The sequence below is a fragment of the Acinonyx jubatus genome, chromosome X (assembly GCF_027475565.1).
Source record: "Acinonyx jubatus isolate Ajub_Pintada_27869175 chromosome X, VMU_Ajub_asm_v1.0, whole genome shotgun sequence".
Taxonomy (NCBI): Eukaryota; Metazoa; Chordata; class Mammalia; order Carnivora; family Felidae; genus Acinonyx; species Acinonyx jubatus.
In genome coordinates this window covers 79,103,883-79,128,579 of record NC_069389.1, presented here as the reverse complement: position 1 = coordinate 79,128,579, position 24,697 = coordinate 79,103,883, and the positions used below count along the sequence as shown (strand labels likewise).

The following is a 24,697-nucleotide window of genomic DNA, read 5'->3' as shown; positions in this document are numbered from 1 at the left end:
AAGTTAGGTATTGAAGTCTCCTACTATGAGTGTTTTGCTCTCAATTTATCCTTTCTGCCAAGGTCTGTTTTATATATTTAAGTGCTCTGGTGTGGTATGCATATATAATTGTTATATCTTCCTGGTGAATTGATCCTTTTATCATTATATAATATTCTTTTTTCCTGATGGCTATTGACTGACTTAAAATCTATTTTGTCTGATATAATTATAGCCATTTTGCTCTCTTTTTATTACCATTTGCATGGAATATTTTTTTCTGTGCCTTTACTTCCACCTATGTGGGTCCTTAAATCTAAAGTGAGTCCCTTACTCTTAAATACAAAGAACAATCTGAAGGTTGATGGGGTGGTGGGGAAGAGGGGAAAATGGGTGATGGGCATTGAAGAGGGCACTTGTTGGGATGAGCACTGGGTGTTGTATGTAAGCAATGAACCACGGGAATCTACCCCAAAAAACAAGAGCACACTTTACACATTGTATGTTAGGCAATTTGACAATAAATTATATTAAAAAATTAATAAAGTGAGTCACTTATAGACAGAATATAGTTGGATCTTGTAATTTATTCATTCAATGACTTTATGTCTTTTCAGTTTAATTCATTTATATTTAAAATAATTATTTATAGGGAAGGGTTTACTATTGCCATTTGAAAAACTGTTTTGTTTGTCTTATAGTTCTTTTATCCTTATTTTTCTCTTTTGCTATCTTCCTTTGTGTTAAAAACTTGAGTAAACATTTCTCCAAAGAAAACACAAATGGCCAACAGGTATCTGAAAAGATGCTCAAAGTCACTAATCATCAGAGAAATGCAAATTAAAACCACAATGAGATCACACCAAATATATTATAATGGCTATGATCAAAAAAAACAAAAAACAAAAGACAAATGTTAATGAGTATGTGAAAAGACTGGAACCCTTGTACACTGTTGCTGGGAATGCAAAATAATTCAGTCTCTATGGCAAACAGTTGGAGGTTGCTCAAAAATTAAAAACAAGACGACCATCAAAGGAGTCTACCCCAAAAACCAAGAGCACCCTTTACACACTGTATGTTAGCCAACTTGACAATAAATTATATATATAATAAATATGTAATAAATATATATATGTATATTATATATGTATATATATAATACATTACATATACACATATATATAATGTACATATATATAATCAGTCCAATGTATTGTATATAATATGATCAATATAAGAAAAATGCAATCTGTTTAAATTACAATCAAGGTAAATAAATTTTTAATGGGAAAAAAATTTAAAATATAAAAAAAGGACAACCATGTGATACAGAGATCTCACTTCTGAATATTTATTGAAAATAATTAAAATCAGGATCTTGAAGAGATATTAGCAGTCCATGTTCATTGCAGTATTATTCACAATAGCCAAGATGTGGAAACAACCAAAAGGTGCATAGAAAGATAAATGAATAAAGAAATGTGATATATACATACAATGGAATATTATGAAACTTTAGGGAAGAAGAAAATCCTGCCATATGCAACAACATAGAGGAAACCTGAGGACATTTTGCTAAGTGAGATAAGCCAGTCACAGAAAGATAAATATTGCATGATGACCCTTATATGTGGCATCTAAAATAATCAATCTCATATATTCAAAGAAGAGAATGGTGGTTATCAGGGGCTAGGGAGGAGGAGGGAGAAATGGGGAGTTACTGCTAATCAACATGTATAAATTTCAATTATGTAAGATGAATAAACACTAGAGAGCTGATGTACAACATTGTGCCTCCAGATAACCATACTGTGTTGGTACATGATCTGTTAAGAAGATAGATCTCATGTTAAGTGTTATTTCCAAAATAAATAAATAAAAATAATCATGTTGGTTGTTTCGTTTGTTACTGATCTCATGATTGACTAAGCCAACTGAGAAACCTGGCCAATCAGTCATTTTATAACAGTCAACATATTTATTGATGTTTTTAATAAAAGAAACAGCAGCTGGGAAGATGGCGGCGTAGGAGGACGCTGGGCTCACCGAGTGTCCTGCTGACCACTTAGATTCCACCTACACCTGCCTAAATAACCCAAAAAACCACCAGAGGATTAGCAGAACGGAGTCTCTGGAGCCAAGCCCAGATGAGAGGCCCACAGAAGAGGGTAGGAAGGGCGGCGAGGCGGTGCTCGCTCCACGGACTGGCGGGAGGGAGCCAGGGTGGAGGGGCGGCCCGCCGGCCAAGTAGAGCCCGCGAGTCTGGCTTGCAAAAGCGGAGGGGCCGGACAGAATGTGTTCCGACAGCAAGCAGGACTTGGCATCTGGAAGGTTATAAGCTAACAGCTCTGCTTGGAGAACGGGAGGGCTGGAGGACAATGGGAGGGAGAGTTGTTGAGCCCCTTGGCGGGAACAAAGGTGCTCGCCAGCACCATCTCCTTCACCCATCCCCCAGCCAAAGTCCCAAAGGGAACCAGTTCCTGCCAGTGAACTTGCTTGCACTGCGCAAACACCCAACTCTGTGCTTCTGAAGATCCATCCCTCTGGCGGGTCTGACTCTCTTCCGGAGCAAACAGGGCCCCTCCCAAAGCAGATCTCTGAAGGAAAAGCGAGCTGAGCCTGCCCCTCCTGCCCCTGTGCACCTTGCTGATCCACCCCAGCTAATACACCAGATCCTCAGCACCACAAGCCTGGCAGTGTGCATGTAGCCCAGATGGGCAACGTCACCCCACAGTGAATCCTGCCCCTGGGAGAGGGAAAGAGAAGGCACACACCAGTCTGACTGTGGCCCCAGTGGTGGGCTGGGGGCAGACATCAGGTCTGACTGTGACCGTGCTCACCAATGCAAGTTATTCAAGACAGCAGAGGGGAACTGCCCTGCAGTTCCGCACCACTCCAGGGACTATCCAAAATGACCGAACGGAACAATTCCCCTCAAAAAAACATCCAGGAAATAACAACAGCTAATGAACTGATCAAAAATGATTTAAACAATATAACAGAAAGTGAATTTAGAATAATATTCATAAAATTAATTGCTGGGCTTGAAAACAGTATAAGGGACAGCAGAGAATCTCTTGCTACAGAGATCAAGGGACTACAGAACAGCCAAGAGGAGCTAAAAAATGCTATTAATTAGCTGCAAAATAAAATGGAGATGACCACAGCTCAGATAGAAGAGGCAGAGGAGAGAATAGGTGAACTAGAAGATAAAATTATGGAAAAAGAAGAAGCTGAGAAAAAGAGAGATAAAAAAAATCCAGGAGTATGAGGAGAAAATTAGAGAACTAAGTGATGCACTAAAGAGAAAAAATATACGCATAATTCGTATTCCAGAGGAGGAAGAAAGAGGAAAAGATGCTGAGGGTGTACTTGAAGAAATCATAGCTGAGAACTTCCCTGATCTGGGGAACGAAAAAGGCATTGAAATCCAAGAGGCACAGAGAACTCCCTTCAGACATAACTTTAATCGATCTTCTGCATGACATATCATAGTGAAACTGGCAAAATACAAGGATAAAGAGAAAATTCTGAAAGCAGCTAGGGAGAAACATGCTCTAACATATAAAGGGAGACCTATAAGACTCGTGACCGATCTCTCTACTGAAACTTGGCAGACCAGAAAGGAATGGCAGGAAATCTTCAATGAAATGAACAGGAAAAATATTCAGCCGAGAATCCTTTATCCAGCTAGTCTGTCATTTAGAATAGAAGGAGAGATAAAGGTCTTCCCAAACAAACAAAAACTGAAGGAATTCGTCACCACTAAACCAGCCCTACAAGAGATCCTAAGGGGAATCCTGTGAGACAAAGTACCAGAGACATCGCTACAAGCATGAAACCTACGGACATCACAATGACTCTAAACCCATATCTTTCTATAATAACACTGAATGTAAATGGACTAAATGCACCAACCAAAAGACATAGGGTATCAGAATGGATTAAAAAAACAAGACCCATCTATTTGCTGTCTACAAGAGACTCATTTTAGACCTGAGGACACATTCAGATTGAAAGTGAGGGGATGGAGAACTATTTATCATGCCACTGGAAGTCAAAAGAAAGCTGGAGTAGTCATACTTATATCAGAAAACTAGACTTTAAATTAAAAGCTGTAACAAGAGATGAAGAAGGGCATTATATAATAATCACAGGGTCTATCCATCAGGAAGAGCTAACAATTATAAATGTCTATGCGCCAAATACAGAAGCCCCCAAATATATAAAACAATTACTCATAAACATAAGCAACCTTATTGATAAGAATGTGGTAACTGCAGGGGACTTTAACACTCCACTTACAGAAATGGATAGATCATCTAGATACAGAATCAATAAAGAAACAAGGGCCCTGAATGAGACATTGGATCAGATGGACTTGACAGATATATTTAGAACTCTGCATCCCAAAGCAACAGAATATACTTTCTTCTCGAGTGCACCTGGAACATTCTCCATAATAGATCACATACTGGGTCACAAAACAGCACTTCCTAAGTATACAAGAATTGAAATCATACCATGCATACTTTCAGATGACAATAATATGAAGCTTGAAATCAACCACAGGAAAATGTCAAGAAAACTTCCAAAAGCATGGTGGTTAAAGAACACCCTACTAAAGAATGAATGGGTCAACCAGGCAATTAGAGAAGAAATTTAAAAATATATGGAAACAAATGAAAATGAAAATAAAACAATCCAAACGCTTTGGGATGCAGCGAAGGCAGTCCTGAGAGGAAAATATATTGCAATCCAGGCCTATCTCAAGAAACAAGAAAAATCCCAAATCCAAATCTAACAGCACACTTAAAGGAAATAGAAGCAGAACATCAAAGACAGCCTAAACCCAGCAGAAGATGAGAAATAATAAAGATCAGAGCAAAAATAAACAATATAGAATCTAAAAAAACTGTAGAGCAGATCAACGAAACCAAGAGTTGGTTTTTTGAAAAAAGAAACAAAATTGATAAACCTCTAGGCAGGCTTCTCAAAAAGAAAAGGGAGATGACCCAAATAGATAAAATCATGAATGAAATTGGAATTATTACAACCAATCCCTCAGAGATACAAGCAATTATCAGGGAATACTATGAAAAATTATATGCCAACAAACTGGACAACCTGGAAGAAATGGACAAATTCCTAAACACCCACACTCTTCCAAAACTCAATCAGGAGGAAATAGAAAGCTTGAACAGACCCATAACCAGCAAAGAAATTGAATCAGTCATCAAAAATCTCCCAACAAATAAGAGTCCAGGACCAGATGGCTTCCCAGGGGAGTTCTACCAGACGTTTAAAGCAGACATAATACCTATCCTTCTCAAGCTATTCCAAGAAATAGAAAGGGAAGGAAACTTCCAGGCTCATTCTATGAAGCCAGTGTTACTTTGATTCCTAAACCAAACAGAGACCCAGTAAAAAAAAGAGAACTACAGGCCAATATCCCTGCTGAATATGGATGCAAAAATTCTCAATAAGATACTAGCAAATCTAATTCAACAGCATATAAAAAGAATTATTCACCATGATCAAGTGGGATTCATTCCTGGGATGCAGGGCTGGTTCAACATTCGCAAATCAATCAACGTGACACATCACATTAATAAAAGAAAAGAGAAGAACCATATGATCCTGTCAATCGATGCAGAAAAGGCATTTGACAAATTCAGCAACCTTTGTTAATAAAAACCCTCGAGAAAGTCGGGCTAGAAGGAACATACTTAAAGATCATAAAAGCCATTTATGAAAAGCCCACAGCTAACATCATCCTCAATGGGGAAAAACTGAGAGCTTTTTCCCTGAGATCAGGAACACGACAGGGATGCCCACTCTCACCACTGTTGTTTAACATAGTGTTGGAAGTTCTAGCATCAGCCATCAGACAACAAAAGGAAATCAAAGGCATCAAAATTGGCAAAGATGAAGTTAAGCTTTCACTTTTTGCAGATGACATGATATTATACATGGAAAATCCGATAGACTCCACCAGAAGTCTGCTAGAACTGATACATGAATTTAGCAAAGTTGCAGGATACAAAATCAATGTACAGAAATCAGTTGCATTCTTATACACTAATAATGAAGCAACAGAAAGACAAATAAAGAAACTGATCCCATTCACAATTGCACCAAGAAGCCTAAAATACCTAGGAATAAACCTAACCAAAGATGTCAAAGATCTGTATGCTGAAAACTATAGAAAGCTTATGAAGGAAATTGAAGAAGATATAAAGAAATGGAAACACATTCCATGCTCATGGATTGGAAGAATAAATATTGTCAAAATGTCAATACTACCCAAAGCTATCTACACATTCAATGCAATCCCAATCAAAATTGCACCAGCATTCTTCTCGAAACTAGAACAGGCATTCCTAAAATTCATATGGAACCACAAAAGGCCCTGAATAGCCAAAGTAATTTTGAAGAAGAAGACCAAAGCAGGAGGCATCACAATCCCAGACTTTAGCCTGTACTACAAAGCTGTCATCATCAAGACAGCATGGTATTGGCACAAAAACAGACACATAGACCAATGGAATAGAACAGAAACCCCAGAACCAGACCCACAAACGTATGCCCAACTCATCTTTGACAAAGCAGGAAAGAACATCCAAAGGAAAAAAGACAGTCTCTTTAACAAATGGTGCTGGGAGAACTGGACAGCAACATGCAAAAGATTGAAACTAGACCACTTTCTCACACGATTCACAAAAATAAACTCAAAATGGATAAAGGACCTGAATGTGAGACAGGAAGCCATCAAAACCCTAGAGGAGAAAGCAAAAAAAGACCTCTCTGACCTCAGCCGTAGCAATTTCTTACTTGACACATCCCCAAAGGCAAGGGAATTAAAAGCAAAAATGAACTACTGGGACCTTATGAAGATAAAATCTTATGCACAGCAAAGGAAACAACCAAAAAACTAAAAGGCAACCAACAGAATGGAAAAAGATATTTTCAAATGACATATCAGACAAAGGGCTAGTATCCAAAATCTATAACGAGCTCACCAAACTCCACACCCAAAAAACAAATAACCCAGTGAAGAAATGGGCAGAAAACATGAATAGACTTCTCTAAAGAAGACATCCGGATGGCCAACAGGCGTGAAAAGATGCTCAACGTCGCTCCTCATCAGGGAAATACAAATCAAAAGCACACTGAGATATCACCTCACGCCAGTCAGAGTGGCCAAAATGAACAAATCAGGAGACTATAGATGCTGGAGAGGATGTGGAGAAATGGGAACCCACTTGCACTGTTGGTGGGAATGCAAATTGGTGCAGCCACTCTGGAAAACAGTGTGGCACTTCCTCAAAAAATTAAAAATAGACCTACCCTATGACCCAGCAATAGCACTGTTAGGAATTTACCCAAGGGATACAGGAGTACTGATGCATAGGGGCACTTGTACCCCAATGTTTATAGCAGCACTCTCAACAATAGCCAAATTATGGAAAGAGCCTAAATGTCCATCAACTGATGAATGGACCAAGAAATTGTGGTTTATATACACAATGGAATACTAAGTGGCAATGAGAAAGAATGAAATATGGCCTTTTGTAGCAACGTGGATGGAACTGGAGAGTGTGATGCTGAGTGAAATAAGCCATACAGAGAAAGACAGATACCATATGGTTTCACTCTTATGTGGATCCTGAGAAACTTAACAGAAACCCATGGGGGAGGGGAAGAAAAAAAAAGAGGTTAGAGTGGAAGACAGCCAAAGCATAAGAGACTCTTAAAAACTGAGAACAAACTGAGGGTTGATGGGGGGTGGGAGAGAGGGGAGGGTGGGTGATGGGTATTGAGGAGGGCACCTTTTGGGAGGAGCACTGTGTGTTGTATGGAAACCAACTTGACAATAAACTTCATATATTGAAAAAAAAGAAGTTTTAATTGTGGGTGTAATTTTTTCTATTTGTGTTTTCAATGTAGATATAATTTTTTTCTATTTCCATGCTGTGGAAGTCCTCAGGAATAAGCTCATTATCTGTAGCTTTTGAATTATACATTAATGTTGGGGGAGGGGAGCATATTGAGCACTTTGACACTGAGCATTATCTACAACTGGTTCTCTTCTTTCCCATTGCTTGACACTGACAGTAAAGTTAGTTCAAGTTAAATAATAAATTTCTTAAAGGAACAAAGAAAACATGTTTTGATATCAATTTCTATAAATATATTTCCACATCTGATTAATTCCCTTGTATAATGTTATCAGGTAGTCAATTTTACTTTCTGAAAGTAAATTCACATGGGACTTCTAGTTCAGTTTTACCTATTTGTTTTGAACCAAAAGCATTAGAGTATTTATGTTTAATTTAACTGATCACAACTGTTATTCCCCTTTCCCATCTTTCTGTGTTAGGTAAAGCCATTCCTCCAAAAGCCACTAGCACTAACCTCCAAAATGTTCACCACAAAACAGAAATATAAAAGAAGTAAGAGTTGTTCCCAGTAAATCTTGCCAAATAATGTTCAAAAAGAATAGTTTATCAATCTGCTTCACCTAAATAAATTCAGCACCTGATAAATGCAGTGCATAAACTGCCTAGCACATGTAAGCTGTGTTCATACAGATGTTTATCCACAGGCTTAGCCCCCTCCCCAGTGTATATTTTAGAGAGTGCTGACAGGCACGCATTGATGTAACTAATTTTTTTAATCCTAAAAATTCCTGGTAGTAATTTCAGAGAAAAAAATAAATGATATGACTATCAGGTCTGACAGGAGAAAATCTGATTCTTCTGAGGAAAAGCTATAATTAGAACTATAGTGTTTGTCTTTGGAAGACAACTGATCTGAACAACTTTCATTGAAAGGTGAAAGAAGCTGATCTCAATCACCATCAACATGTGTAATTCTCATTTGAGCATAAATAGGCTAGATTTAATTCTTCTGTGTCTTAGACTGTGATTCATCTATCTATAGATAATTATAGAAACTAAGGTTGGGACAAGCATCAGGTCTTGATGTCAGATTCCATCCTGTGACTGTATATAGATGCTTCCTAAATCCAATTTGAAGTGTTATAATAGGTTCTATTGTAAATATATGGCTCCATTTTCATAACCTGCATTTACATGTGTCCCATAAATAATTTTTCAAAATTATATATAGTGCACCAATTTGCACAAGTATAGTCACTCAAAAAAATCACAACTTCCTTCAGTAATCTTAGAACTACAAACACACAGTCTGTTGTCCTTTCTAAAATATTCAAATTTACCCATGCTGCAAAATTTGATCTGTTAAATTTTCTTCAGTTTATTTATGTAACTATGCTACATTACAAGGACCCAGCAAAATAATTCCATTGGTTTCATAGCATTAAGTTTGCCTAAATCAGCAAACTGGAAAGATCACATCAAATTGTCTGTGGATATACATACAAAGCTTCAGTTTTACACAAATCAGCAAAAATGGTATTCATAAAACTGCAAAAAAAAACTACATTGTATATTCTTCTTCCCCTCTCTCTGTTCTTTCTCGGAAAGCTAAAAGTATAAATGCAGTAATACCTAATTCCACTCATTTTTAATTTTTGTATTCAGGCAAGAGCCAGGCATGATTTTTAAACTCTGCAATATTTCTTTTTTGGGTTTTATTTAAAAGATGTTTTCAACTAGCATGTATCATTTTATACCACCTATTATATAAACAAATATTTCATGTATTAATACATTTTTATTTCTGTATTAAAATAAATCTAAAGGTCTTAATTAGCTTCAACTTTCTTTGATTAGTTCTAGTAACTGGTAGTACTTGAAACTATTTCAATGGAATTTCCTCCATTATCTCGACTTTTGACAAACTGTGGATGGCTTTCCAGATAGTCTGAATAAGGAAGATTGAATTAATATTAACTTTCTTTTGAGAATCTGGTGGGTGATCAGAATACAAACTCTGGATGGAGAGTTCCTGGGAGCAATCCCTGTCTTGACACATATAAATTCTGATTTTTTTAATGTTTATTTATTTTTTAAAGAGAGAGAGCACACACCAACAGGGAAGGGACAGAGAGAGAGGGGGAGACACAATATCTGAAGCAGGCTCCAGGCTCTGAGCTATCATCACAAAGCCTGACATGGGGCTTGAACTCATGAATTGGGAGAGCATGACCTGAGCCGAAATCGGATGCTTAACTGACTGAGCCAGCTAGGTGCCCCTAAATTCTGATTTCTTAAGCAAGTGATTTAACACATTTGTGCTTCAACTTCCTCATCAATGAAAACTGGAATAATATAGTACCTACTCCATAGAATTACCACTATTAAATGAGTTAACATTTAAGTCCTTGACATATAGTAATTATTATGCCTTTTTATCAAATTCACAGCTAAAACTCACCTATTTGGTTTGCTCTCATTTCCTTTACACTTGAATAAAATTGTCACCAATGCTTACCTGTAACCACTCCTTACGCTTTTGAAGTAATCTGTACAATATGACAATTGTTATGGCTTTGTGGAGGACCTATTTCATTGTTATGTATTAACTTATGTGTTAAATTTCATATATTAGAAAAATAACATAGAATTGGCATATTAAAGAAGGATGAGGCAGGTAAAAGCCCAAGCTTGTGTGCTGAGGAAGGTCACTTGTCATCACCACCATCACTAGGGAGCCGAAGAATGTGGGCAATCAGATCTCCAGGTCTCATGAAGAGCATGTTCTCCTGAAACATGCAGATTGGGAGACGCTTACTGTCATTGTGCCCAACTGTCACAAAGCAGTGATCATCATGGGTTCCTGAGGCTGTGGTCACGTGAATGTTGTCATCATGTGGACACTACAATTATGTGGCAAGCCCAAACCTACTGGTAATGTCAATACCATGGGCTTCTAAACCCTGAGTTTACCTGGTCTCTCTGGACCAGTTGCCACTATGATCATGTGGTAGATTCAGCTCTTCAAGTCACTACAGCATCATGGACTCCTAAATCCTGCCCATCACGTGTATTCTTACTGTCATGTGACCCTGAGTAGCTAATGGCATGTGGAAGCCTAAGATCTGGAAGTCATGTGGGTATCCTGTTCCGATGGTCGTATGGAATGCTATGGTCACATGTCAGGTTTAGTTGTCTCTATCACACAAGTTCATGGACTGCCAAACTCTTCAGATCTATGAGTCAGCAGCCATGTTGCTCCTACCATCACATGACAGGCAAACCCTTGCAGTCACGTGAACACTGCAGCTATCCAATCACTGTTGGTCACTTATATCCAATGGTCACGTGAGGCTCAGCGTTCTCAGTCACGGGAAAATCGAGGGCTCCTGAACCTGAGGTAGCTTAGATTTTTCCGCCAAACGGACCCTTCCAGTCAAGGCCCTGGAAGTCAGGTAGACCCCAACAGCTGTGGGTTACAGGGATCCTGCAGTCATGTGATCCCCCTACGGTCGTGTGCGAGTGTCTGTCTGTGCTTTTAAGTGTGTGGAGAATCTCCTGAAGTGTTATTCAACTTAGCTTTCTGAGAAGTCAGACCTATACACGCAGAAGTCTTTTAAAATTGTGGTTTGCACCCTGACAAATGGGAAACTTTTCGGGAGACTCTGGTTCAGATCCCAGTGTTTTCACCAACTTGTATACCGTGCCGTGGCAAAAAGTACTCGGGTAGGTGGGGCAGCAGCAAGTACTAGATGTTTACTCGGAGAATTGAAACGAAAGGATGCGGCAGGGGTTCATGGACTGCTCTCAATGGCTAGTCTCTAGAAACGCGGTGGGACCTCCTTCACGTTCCTCTTCCCCACCCCCACACCAAAGCCATACTCTTGATTATCGCCCTGCATATTAACTGTGTGTGCAGTGTAATGGATTCATCTGCCATCATCTGACCATATTGTTATCAAGGACCCTGGAGACCTCCTAGATGCTAATTTGTATAGACAATTCCAAATCTGATTTTAATTTCTGTTACTTGATTCTCTAGAAAATAGGGAAGGAGACTTCTTTTAAGAATTGGACATTTTTTGAATAAAAGTGTGAAAGATCAAGTATAATAAAAAATATTTTTAAGTGTGAAAGTAGCCACTATATGAAGTTTTAAAATATATTTCTTATATTATTTTGTAGTTCAGCAGTTTTTCAAAGTACATATTGGGCACATATATTTTTGTGCTAGGACTTTCTAAATGGCTTAAACTAATCTAACCAGACACTATTAACTTCTGATATTCCTCCTGATTTTCTATCCATTGCTTGTTAGACTCCTTGAAAACCCTCTCCCTCCCTCGTTTCCTTCATGTGGAAACAGCAATTTATTTTAGAAAAGCATATTAAGTAAAATTACAGGTGAGACATTTCATAAAGACAATGTAGGTGTTAGTTAATGAGTTGAATTCAGCAAATAAAGGATTGCGTTTACATTTATGGTGTTTTTAAGTATGGTTTGATAGATGGTTAAAGAATATCTTCACGTGTAATATTTTTATTATAGTATATCCACTTTATTTTTTCTCTCATTTCAGCACTTCCAAGTTTGATCTACAAAACACTATGTCTGAAAGACAGCAACAACAAAAATGTGTTCTTCCATTAAAAAAATGTGAGACATACAGAAATGAAGGTAAAAAGATTTTTATATTGTCATATTTTTAGGATAACTATGCTAATATGCAATTTGAATATCAAAGAGAGAGGTAGTGTTAGCCCATTCAGGCTGCTATAACAGAACATCATGGAGTTTACAAGTGGAAGGGTTGCAAAGTGAGCCAATTCATACTATATTTTACAGAACCAAATCTTTTTGCTATTGTAAATGATATATTCACAATGAAATATTATTTTCTGTTTGTTATAATTCTTTTGTGTATATTAGTATTACATCCAATAACATGGTTAATCTCTATTATAATTTTCTGTAGATTCTCTTCAGTCTTTTATGAAGATGGTTTTGTTTCTTCACTATTACACATTTAATAATTTATGTATACATGTGTGTATGTATTTATTTTGGTTACTGCACTCACTCACTGCCTAGGATACTCAGTAAGATGTTGAACAGAACTGATTATATGAGTGTTCTTTGCCTCTTGATTTAATATGGAATGCTTTTAATGTTTCACTATCATGTATGGTGTTTGTTCTAGTTTAAAAAAAACCTTTTATCTGTTTAAAGAAATATCTCTCTATTCCTGGCTAGCTGAGAATTGTTGTTGCTTAATCTTGATTGGTTATTGGATTTTATGGTATGCCTTTTTTCCTGAAATCTTTGTGATGATTATCCTTTTCCTGCTCCTTTATCTTATTAATGTGTTGGATTATATTATGGATCTCCTAATGTTAATCTGACATTGCAAGCTTGGGATAAACACAACTTTATAATGTTGTATTATGTGTTTTAGCCATTGCTGGATTTGGTTTGCTATTATTTCTAATTTTTTGCATTTCTATAGCTAATTAGGATTGAATAGTAATTTTGCCTTTTCGTGCATTTTTGTCAAGAATCTGCTTTCTATTAAAAAAGAATACTCTTTAGGGATGCCTGGGTGGCTCAGTCAGTTGTGTGTCTGACTTTGGCTCAGGTCATGATCTCCCATTCATGGATTTGAGCCCTGTGGCGGGCTCTGTGCTGACAACTCAGAGCCTAGAGCCTGCTTTGGATTCTGTGTCTCCCTCTTTGTCTGCCCCTCCCTGCTTGTCCTCTGTCTCTCTCTGTCTCTCAAAAAAATAAGATAAAACGTTAAAGAAGTTTAAAAAAGAATACTCTTTATATTATTATTTTCTATTTCTTCAATTTAAAATAATATTTTATTACATGTGAAAATTATTTGAAATTCTACATGTCCATGGCATACATAAAATTATATTAGAACACAGCTTTTGGCCAACAGCAACAGATTTGACTAGCTCCATCAAAGAGTGAAAAGTCTGCAGAGCCTCAATATTTATGAACTGATCCTTTCCAGGAAAAGTTTCTTGAACTCTGGCTTAGAGCAAGTGTTCTTAAAGCTAGTGCACAGTAACTGGTAAGTGGTTGGAAGTGCCTTTGGCTAAGCCCAGGAAGATTGTAGGGTTTTTTTCTCAGGAATCCATTTGTTTATGGTGTGGCTTAGTTGTGGGAACTGATTTTTCAACCACTGAAATATGTAAAAGCCATTATTAGCTTACAGGGCCCACAGAAACAGGCAACAGGATAGGTTTGGTCCATGGACCTGTTTGCCAATTCCCTGCTCTATGTTAATGGAACCACTAGGTCTCCAAAACATCACTGAGTGAAAGATCAGCAAATGAGATGGAAGTCATTCTTAGGATCTTCTGGCAAGCCTAAACCAAAAAACTGATACTTTAACACAGTGGTTTTCAATCTTGGTTGCACACTGCAGTCATGTGGAGAGTTTTAAAAATGTAGTTGCCTAGTCTGATTCCAATTCTGCTTTAAGTGTTATAGGTGTAGCCTGGTGCTAGTAAGTTTTTTCAATCTCCCCTAGTGGCTTTAGCATGTGAACAAGGTTCAGAACTATCTGAATGATTTAAATGATGAGAGTGCAAGTATTTAAAAATATTTAATTTGAAAATATATATTTGTGGTTTTGGAACAATAATGTTACATTAATAAATACATATATCATGGAAACAGTAATAAATACATAGTTATGCTGGAGATATGAAGTAAAAATTCCCATGTAAGAAAAAGAGAAGAATCTCTTTTTTAAAAAAAGAAAGGAAATGGGAAAATACAGTGGGAAATCAGGGATCACCAGTGGTGGGTCAGGAAGGAAGCTAAACCAGTGGCAAGGCCAGAACAAGGTATAGGTGAAAGCCAAGCACCCACAAGCACAATGAAGAATGGCAGTGAAGCTTTCTTTGCAGGAGACAGTCACAATCCAAGGTAAAGGTGGAAGAGACAGAACAAATTCAGTAAATTAAATTATTTTCACTAAGGGAATAAAAAAATAGAAAAGGCTGAACAGGACCTGAAGATAATATTTTTAGAGAGATAAAGGAGTGGTAAAGAAAGAAATTATATCATTATAAAATAATAGAAAACTGATCAAGAAAAATTGCTAATTTAATATAAATACTTTGACTTCTTCCTGATATCTCTTTAAAACAATATCAAAGGTAAACAGGTACATACAATGGGATATTACTCAGCAATTAAAAAGACAAAAACATGGGTGAATCTCAAAAACATTATGCTGACTTGAAGAAGCCAGAGACAAAGGCATACAGGATGTATGATTCCATTTATATGAGATTCTAGAGCAGGCAAAACTAATATATAGTGACAGAATGCAGGTCAAGGTTTACATGGAGCTAAGAGATGAAGAGACTAATTGGGAACCTCTTAAAGTGTGGAATATGCTTTATATCTTGATCAAGGTGGTGGCTAACTCTAATCGCTGACTTTTACATATAAGTAGTTTGGGATCAGGATAAATTGGGTGAATCATCCAAAGTGTTGCAGCTTGTTAATCACAGAGAAGGAAGGGGGATCTGATTATAAATAATAAATTGTTTCTATTGTGCTGTGTAATGAGTCAACAGGAGTAGTGCTTCTCCCCAAGCACCTGACAAAACCCAAACCCAGCCTTATGTACAAGTATAGCGTGGACATGAAAGTATAAATATTCCACATTCCAACCACCCATTTATAAACGCAGTTGACATTCTTATGTTCTTATACCTTGACTTCTTTAGTTTTTATTTATAAATCAGAATATAAATTTCCACTAATATTTACTTCTGAGTAATATGATGTACATTTTTTAAATTTTGGTAAAAAAACACATAACATAAAATTTACCATCATAACCATTTCTAAGTGTATAGTTCAGTACTGTTAAGTGTACTCACATTGTTGTGAAACCGATCTCCAGAACTTTTTTATCTTGCAAAACTGAAACTCTTTGCCCTCTTCCCCCAGCCCCTGGTAACTACCATTCTACTATCCATGTCTATGAATTTGACTAGATGTCTCATAAGAGTGGAATCCTACAGTATTTGTCTTATTGTGACCAGCTTATTTAATTTAGCATAATGTTGTCAAGTTTCATCCATCTTGTAGCATGTGACAGGATTTCCTTCCTTTTTAAGTCTGAATAATATTCTACTGTATGTATACAGCAGAATTTGTTTACAGCAGAATTTGTTTACCTATTGATCCATCAATGAACAGTTTACCATCTATTTCTTGGCTTTTTCTGAATAATGCTATGAACATGGGTGTGCAAATATCTCTTTGAGACTCTGCTTTCAATTCTGTGAATATATACACCCAGAATTGGGATTGCTGAGTCATATTGTAGTTCTATTTTTAATTTTTTGAGGAATCTCCATACTATTTTCCATAGAGGCTGTACTGTTTTTGCACTCCCACCAATAGTGCATAAGGGTTCCTATTTCTTCACATACTTTGCTAACACTTTATGTGTGTGTTTTTTTGTAGCCATCCTAATGGGTATGGGTGATATTTCACTGTGTTTTTTATTTACATCCCTCTGCTGATTAATGATGTTTCCTTCTATTCCTAGTTTGTCAAATGTGTTTTTTTTTTTTACTTTTTAAAACCTTTTTTAAATGTTTATTTATTTTTGAGAGAGAAAGAGAGACACAGAGTGTGAGCAGGGGAGGAGGAGAGAGGGAGGGAGACACAGAATCCGAAGCAGTCTCCAGGCTCCAAGATGTCAGCACAGAGCCTGATGCGGGGCTCGCACCCACCCACGAGCTGTGAGATCATGACCTGAGCCGAAGTCGGACGCCCAACCGACTGAGCCACCCAGGGACCCCAATGTATAAACCTTTTAATGTGCTGTTGAATTTGGTTTGTTCATATTTTTTTGAAGATTTTGCACCAGTATTCACCAGGGGTTATTGGTCTATAGTTTTCTTATAGTGTCAGTCTGGCTTTATTATAAGGGTAATGCTGGTCTTACAGAGTACACTTAGAAGTGTTCCTTCATCAATATTTTTGAAAAGTTTCATTTGGCATTCATTCTTTAAATATTTGAGAGAATTCTCTAGTGAAGGCCTCTGGTCCTGGGCTTTACCTTATTGGGAATTTTTTGATAATTGAATCACTCTCTTTGGTCATTATTGATCTGTTCAGATTTTCTTTTTTTAATTTAAATTCAAGTTAACATACAGTGTAGTACTGGTCCCAGGAGTAGAACCCAGTGATCCATCATTTCCTCCAACATCCAGTGCTCATCTCAAGTGTGTCCCTAGTGCCCATCACCATTTAGCCCATCCTTCCACCCACCTCCCAAGCAAACTGCTTGTTTGTTCTCTGTATTTAAGAGTCTATTATGGTTTGCTTCCCCCTCTGTTTTTATCTTATTTTTCCTTCCTTTCCCCTATGTTCATCTCTTGTTTCTTAAATTCCACAAATGAGTGAAACCATATTATATTTGTCTTTGGCTGGCTGATTATTTCACTTAGCATAATACACTCTATTTCCATCCATATTGCTGCAAATAGCAAGATTTCATTCTTTTTGATCACCACTTAGTATTCCATTGTGTATATAGATATAGATACAGATATACATATAGATATAGATGATCGTTATGATTCAGTCTTGGTATTTTGTGTTTTTCTAGGGATACATTTCTTCTAAGCTTTCCAATTCACTGGCATGCAATTGTTCATAGTATATTGTTATAATTATTTTCATTTCTGTAGTATCAGTTGTAATGTCCACCTTTCCTTTTTTTTAGTTATTGGAATCTTTATGTTTTTAGTGAGTCTTATCTAAAGGTTTGTCAATTTTATCTTTTCAAAAAACAACTTAGTTTCATTGATTTTTTTCTATTGTTTTTCTCAAGAAAGGATCATGGTGAATAATTCTTTTAATGTACTGTTGAATTCAATTTGCTAGTATCTTGTTGAGAATTTTTGTTGCCATGTTGATCAGGGATATTGGCCTATAATTCTCCTTTTTAGTGGGGTCTTTGGTTTGAGAATCAAGGTAATGCTGGCTTCATAGAATGAGTTTGGAAGCTTTCCTTCCATTTCTATTTTTTGGAACAGTTTGAGAACAATAGGTATTTAGTCTCCTTTAAATGTCTCGTGGAATTCCCCTGGGAAGCCATCTGGCCCAGGACTCTTGTTTGTTGGGAGATTTTTGATTACTGATTCAATTTCTTTGGTGGTTATGGACGTGTTCAAATTTTCTATTTCTTCCTGTTTGAGTTTTGGTAGTGTGTGAGTTTCTAGGACTCTGTCCATTTCTTCCACATTGTCCAGTTTGTTGGCATATAATTCTTCATAGTATTCTCTTATAATTGTATTTCTGTAGTGTTGGTTGTGATCTCCCCTCTTTCATTTGTAACTTTATCTATTTGGGTTCTTTCTTTTCTTTTTGAGAAGTATGGCAAGAAGTTATCAATTTTTTTCTTTTCTTTTATTATTTAAAAGAATAATACATTGAGTTTATTTTTTGGTGTACAGTTCTACAAATTTTAACCCATGTGTAGATTTTATAACCATCTCCACTGGATACAAAACAATTCTGTCACTCCAAAAACCTCCCTCATGCTGTAAGTCTATAGTCATGCCGTCCCAAACCCCAATGCCTGGCAACTACTGATTCTTTATCATTATAATTTTCTTTGAGAATGTTATTTAAATGGAATTATATAGCATTTAACCTTTTGAGACTGGCTTCTTTCACTTAGCAAAATGCCTTTGAGATTTATACAAATTGTTACATGTATCAATAGTTTTTTCCCCCACTTATCATGTATTCTATAAAGTAACCATAGTTTATCTATTTGCTCATTGGAGGACATTTATGTTTTAGTGATTATGAGTAGCTCCTTTTAATTTGTACCTAAGTTTTTTTCTCTCTGAGGTAAACACTCAGGAGTGGGATTGCTGTGTCATATGGTAAGCGTATGTGTAACTTCCTAGGAAACTGCTAAACTGTTTTCCAGGGTGACTGTACCATTTTGCATTTCACGAACAGTGTAGGAGAGTTCTGGTTGCTCTGGAATTTCTGAGCACATGGTACTTTTTATTATCACCATTTTAATAGGTATATACAAATATCTCATTGTGGGGCTTTTTTAAATTTAAATTAAAGTTAGTTAACCTACAATGTAGTCTTTGCTTCAGGAGTAGAACCCAGTGATTCATCTCTTATGTATCACACCCAGTGCTCATCCCAACAGGTGTCCTCCTTAATGCCCATCACTCATTAGCCTATCCCCCCCACCTGCCTCCCATCCAGCAACCTTCAGTTTGTTCTCTGTATTTAAGAGTCTCTTATGGTTTGCCTCCCCCTCTGTTTTTATCTTATTTTTCTTTCCCTTCCTCTATGTTCATCTATTCTGTTTCTTAAATTCCACATATGAATGAAAACATATATTTGTCTTTCTCTGACTGATTTACTTCACTTAGCATAATAATTATGGTTTTCCATCCACATTGTTGCAAATGGCAATATTTGTTCTTTTTCATCAAGTAGTATTCCATTGTGTGTGATTATATATACATATAATCTCCACAGACATCCATGACATCCATGTCATCAGTTGATGGACATTTGGACTCTTTCCATAGTTTCCTATTTATTGTTGATAATGCTGCTATAAACATTGGGGTGCATGTGCTCCTATGAGTCAGCATTTTTGTATCCTTTAGATAAATACCTAGTCGAGCAATTGCTGGATTGTAAGGTAGCTCTATTTTTAATTTTTTGAGGAACCTCCATACTGTTTTCCACAGTGGCTGCACCAGTCTGTATTCCCACCAACAGTGCAAAAGTGTTCCCCTTTCTCTGCATCCACCAACATCTGTTGTTTCCTGAGTTGTTAATTTTAGCCATTCTGACAGATATGAGGTGGTATGTCATTGTGTTTTTGATTTGTATTTCCTTGATGATGAGTGATTTTGAGCATCTTTTCATGTGTCTGTTAAGCCATCTGGATGTCTTCTTTGGAAGAATGTTCATTTCTTCTGCCCATTTCTTCACTGGATTATTTGTTTTTTTGGGTTTATCAATTTTGTTTGTTTTTTCAAAAGACCAGCTTTTAGGTTCATTAATCTGTTCTACTGGGGTTTTTAATTTTGTTCTGGTATTGTTTATTTCTGCCATAATCTTTATTATTTCCCTTCTTTTGCTGGATTTGGGCTTTATTTGCTGGTCCTTTTCTAGCTCCTTTAGGGGTAAGGTTAGATTTTGTATTTGGGACCTTTCTTGCTTCTTGAGATAGGTCTGAATTGCAATGTACTTTCCTCTTAGGACTGCCTTTGCAACATCCTAAAGGGTTTGGACTGTCATGTTTTCATTTTCATTTGCTTCCATGCATTTTTTAATTTCTCCTTTAATTTTCTGGTTAATCCCTTCATTCTTCAGTAGGATGTTCTTTAACCTGCATGTATTTGAGGGCTTTCCAGATTTTTTCTTGTGGTTGATTTCAAGTTTCATACCGTTGTGATCTGAAAATGTGCATGGTATGATTTCAATTCTTTTATATTTATTGAGGGCTGTTTTGTGACTCAGTATGTGATCTATCTTGGAGAATGTTCCATGTGCACTCGAGAAGAATGTGTATTCTTCTGCTTTAGGATGAAAAGTTCTGAATATATCTGTCAAGTCCATCTGGTCCAGTGTATCATTCAGGGCCATTGTTTCTTTATTTATTTTCTGCTTAGATGATCTGTCCATTGTTGTAAGTGGAATATTAAAGTCACCTGCAATTGCCGTATTCTTATCAATACTATTGCTTATGTTTGTGATTAATTATTTTATATATTTGGGTGCTTTCAAATTGGATGCATAAACATTTATAATTGTTAGCTCTTCTTGATGGATAGACCCTGTTAATTATGATATAATACCCTTCTTCATCTCTTGTTACAACATTTAGTTTAAAATCTAGTTTGTCTGATAAAACTATGGCTATTCCAGCTTTCTTTTGACTTCCAGTAGCATACCCTAACTTTCAATCTGAAGGTGTCCTCAGGTCTAAAATGGGTGTCTTGTAGGCAGCAAATAAATAGATGGATCTTGGTTTTTATCCATTCTGATACCCTATATCTTTTGATTGGAGCATTTAGTACATTTACACTCAGCGTTATTATTGAAAGATATGGATTTAGTGGTATTGTGTTATCTGTACGTTTCATGCTTGTGGTGATGTCTCTGCTCCTTTGTAGTCTTTGCAACATTCCACTCACAGATACACCCTTAGGATCTCTTTTAGGGCTGGTTTAGTGGTGATGAACTCCTTCAGTTTTTATTTGTCTGAGAAAACTTTTATCTCTCCTTCTATTCTGAATAACAACCTTGCTGGATAAAGGATTCTTGGCTGCATATTTTTCCTATTCAGCACATTGAATATTTCTTGCCACTTCCTTCTGGCTTGCCAAGTTTCAGTAGATAGGTCTGCTACAACCCTTATGTGTCTACCCTTGTAGGTTAAGTCCCATTTGTCCCTAGCTGCTTTCAGAATTCTCTCTTTATCTTTGTATTTTGCCAGTTTCATTATGATATGTCATGCTGAAGATTGATTCCTGTTACATCTGAAGGGAGTTCTCTGTGCCTCCTGGATTTCCTTGTCTGTTTCCTTACCCAGATTGGGGAAGTTCTTAGCTATAATTTGCTGCTTTCTTTCTCTTCTTCTGGAACTCCTATGAGATGGATATTATTATGTTTCATTGAACCACTAAGTTCTCTAATTCTTCCCTCGTGGTCTGGAATTTTTTTATCTCTCTTTTTCTCAGCTCCATCTTTTTCCATAATTTTATCTTCTATTTCACTTAATTTCCCCTCTGCTTCTTCAATCGTCACTGTCACCACTTCTAGTTTATTTTGTACCTCATTTACGGAATTTCTTAATTCATCATAACTATTGTTTAGTTCCTTGATATCTGCAGCAATAGATTCTCTGCTCTACTCTATGCTTTTTATCAAGCCCAGTGATTAATCTTATGACTATTATTCTAAATTTTGATCAAATATATTGTTTATATCTGTTTTGAGAAATTCCTTAGCTGTCATTTCTTCCTGGAATTTCTTTTGAGGAGAATTTTTCCATTTCATCATCTTGGCTAGTTTTCTGTCCCTTATGTGTTTTAAAAGCTTGTTATGTGTCCTGCACCTGTGAGCACTACTGTATTAAGGAGAGATCATATGCTGTCCAGGGCCTGGCCCTTCAGGAGCTGTGTTTTGGAGTGTGTTGCATGCTGTCTGTTGTTGTGACTCTGATTGCTTTATCTCCCTACTCGTAGTGATGTTTTGGACCCTCCACCAGGTCCTCTTTGATTTGTTCATTGAAGTATCCTTGGAAAAAATATTTTCTTACAAAAGAAAAAAGGTGGAGGCAGTGGTGGAAAAGACCATATCCCATACAAAGAGAGAAATGACAGAGGAAGGAAAAAGAAAAGAAAAGAAAAATGATCAGGCAGAGAAACTATACAGCTTAATCCAGAGAGAGAGAGGAAAATAAAGAAGGAGATAGAGAACAGGTATAAAGAGAAAAGATTAAATATGTCTGCTGAAACAAACCAACAGCCGGAATGACCCGACTAGAGAAGGGAAGAAATAAGAAGGAGAAAAGGAAGATATATATTAATATATACTTATATATATTAATATTAATATATACTTATATATTAATATTAATATATACTTATATATTAATATTAATATATACTTATATATATTAATATTAATATTAATATGTATTGTATATAAAATAAGAATTGCCCAAGAATTAAATCAGAAAATGCAAAACCGCTGGGTGCCTTGGAACCCGTGGTAGCAGTGACCTGGAGGAGGGGTTGTCTGGATGGTCAGCATCAATCTCATTCATGTAGATACACATTTACCAGGTGTGGAGGGGTGCGGTTTGGTGTAGGCAGGTCCTGCCTCCACTATGGACATGTTTTCCTTTCCCTGAAGCCCCACCTTGTTGGTGATTGGGAGAAAAATGGCAACAATCCAGTCTCTCCTCAGGGGCGAGAGCGGGCTCTTTTTTTTCCCCACCCACAGTCTCCGGGGCTCTTTTTTTTCCCCACCCACAGTCTACGGGGCTCTTTTTTTTCCCCACCCACAGTCTCTGGTACCTCCCTGGAGTTCATCTGGGATTCAAACCCAGATGTCTTAACAGGTTCCGCTCTGCACACATGCGGTTCCAAGGGAGTGCTGCTAGCCCAGCCGATAAATGGCCTCTGGCTAGAGGGCGCAGGTAGGGTCCTTTGTCCTTTGAACCTGCATACCTTCTTCCCACAGCACTCAAGGGAGGGGATTGCTTTCTCCCACTGCGGACTGTGCCTCTGGACTAGTAACTGGGGAGAGGACTGGCTCCCCTCCTCCCCAGGTGCTCACACAGAACAGCTGTCCCCAGTCTGAAGAAAGCCCTGCAGTTAGAGATTGGATCTTTCTCCGTTTTTTTTCTGATCCCCTCTCCGTGGTTTTTCTCTTGTCCAAATACAGTCCTACACTTCCACACCCTTTCTCTTCCCTTTGTCTCTTCACAGAAGGGGATCCCTCCCCTCCATGCCTATGCAGCCCGTTTTATCTCTCCCAATTTGCAAACACCTATAGCCTGCCAGGTTGTCCCCGTGGGTCCCTGGAGACATCTCTGTCACTCTGCAGCCAGACTCTTGGAATTCAAAGTCCTCTGGCCTTAACACTGCTGTGTTTGAGGGACGACTTCTCTGTCATGTTGGTGCATCTCCTACTCTGGCTTTCTTTTGACCTCCAGTTCTCCATCCCCTCTCTTGCAATCTGCAGGTATCATTAGGTCTAAAATGAGTCTCTTGTAGGCAGCAGATAGATGGGTCTTGTTTTCTTATCCATTCTGATACCCTATATCTTTTTTTTTAATGTTTATTTATTCCCTGAGAGACAGAGAGCATTGAGCAAGGAAGAGGCAGAGAGAGGGAGACAGAATCCGAAGCAGGTTCCAGGCTCCAAGCTGTCAGCACAGAGCCCGACACAGAGCTCAAACCCACAAACTGTGAGATTATGACCTGAGCCAAAGTCAGACGCTCAACCAACTGAACCACCCAGGTGCCCCTACCCTATATCTTTTTATTGGAGCATTTAGTCCATTTACATTCAGAGTTATTATTAAAATATAGGAATTTAGTGCCATTGTGTTATCTCTAGTTGGCATTTCTGATGATGTTCTCTGATATTTTGTAGTCTTTGTTGCTTTGGTCTTCTTTTTTTCCCCACTCAGAGAGTCCCCCTTAGAATTTCTTGCAGGGCTGGTTTAGTGGTCACAAACTCCTATAGTTTTTGTTTGTCTGGGAAACTCTTTATCTCTACTTCTATTCTGAATGGCAACTTTGCTGGATAAAGAATTCTTGGCTGCATATATTTCCCATTCAGCATGTTGAATATTTTCTACCACTCCTTTCTGGCCTGCCAAGTTTCAGTGGACAGGTCTGTGGCTAACCTTATGTGTCTACTCTTGTAGACTTAGAACATTCTCTCCATAGCTGCTTTCAGAATTCTCTTTATCTTTGTATTTTGCAAGTGTCACTATTGTATGTTGTGGTGTTGACCTTTATTTGTTGATTTTAAAGGGAGATCTCTGTACCTCTTGTACTTGGAGGCCTGTGTCCCTCCCCAGACTAGGGAAGTTCTGAGCTATAATTTCTTTAAATAAACCTTCTGCCCCTTTTTCTCACTCTTCCTCTTCTGATACTGCTATGATATGGATATTGTTTCATTTCATGGAATCAGTTAGTTCTCTAAGTCTCCCCTCATGCTCTTGTAATTTCTTTTCTCTCTTATT

At 37.4% G+C, this 24,697-nt stretch overlaps 1 protein-coding gene across 2 annotated transcripts in view; it reads left to right on the top strand.

Moving 5' to 3' along the window:
* The first annotated feature begins 11,233 nt into the window (after positions 1-11,233).
* The window catches only part of LOC106988798 (nuclear RNA export factor 2-like), a 33,839-nt gene continuing 20,375 nt past the window's right edge, over positions 11,234-24,697 (top strand). The window contains exons 1-2 of one of the 2 annotated variants that reach the window (XM_053201468.1): positions 11,234-11,341; positions 12,467-12,564. In XM_053201468.1, coding sequence (XP_053057443.1) covers positions 12,495-12,564 — 70 coding nt within the window. In that variant the 5' untranslated portion in view covers positions 11,234-11,341; positions 12,467-12,494. Of the gene's footprint in view, positions 11,342-11,389; positions 11,613-12,466; positions 12,565-24,697 lie in introns of those variants that run through there. The other variant, XM_053201467.1, reaches the window with a different exon arrangement.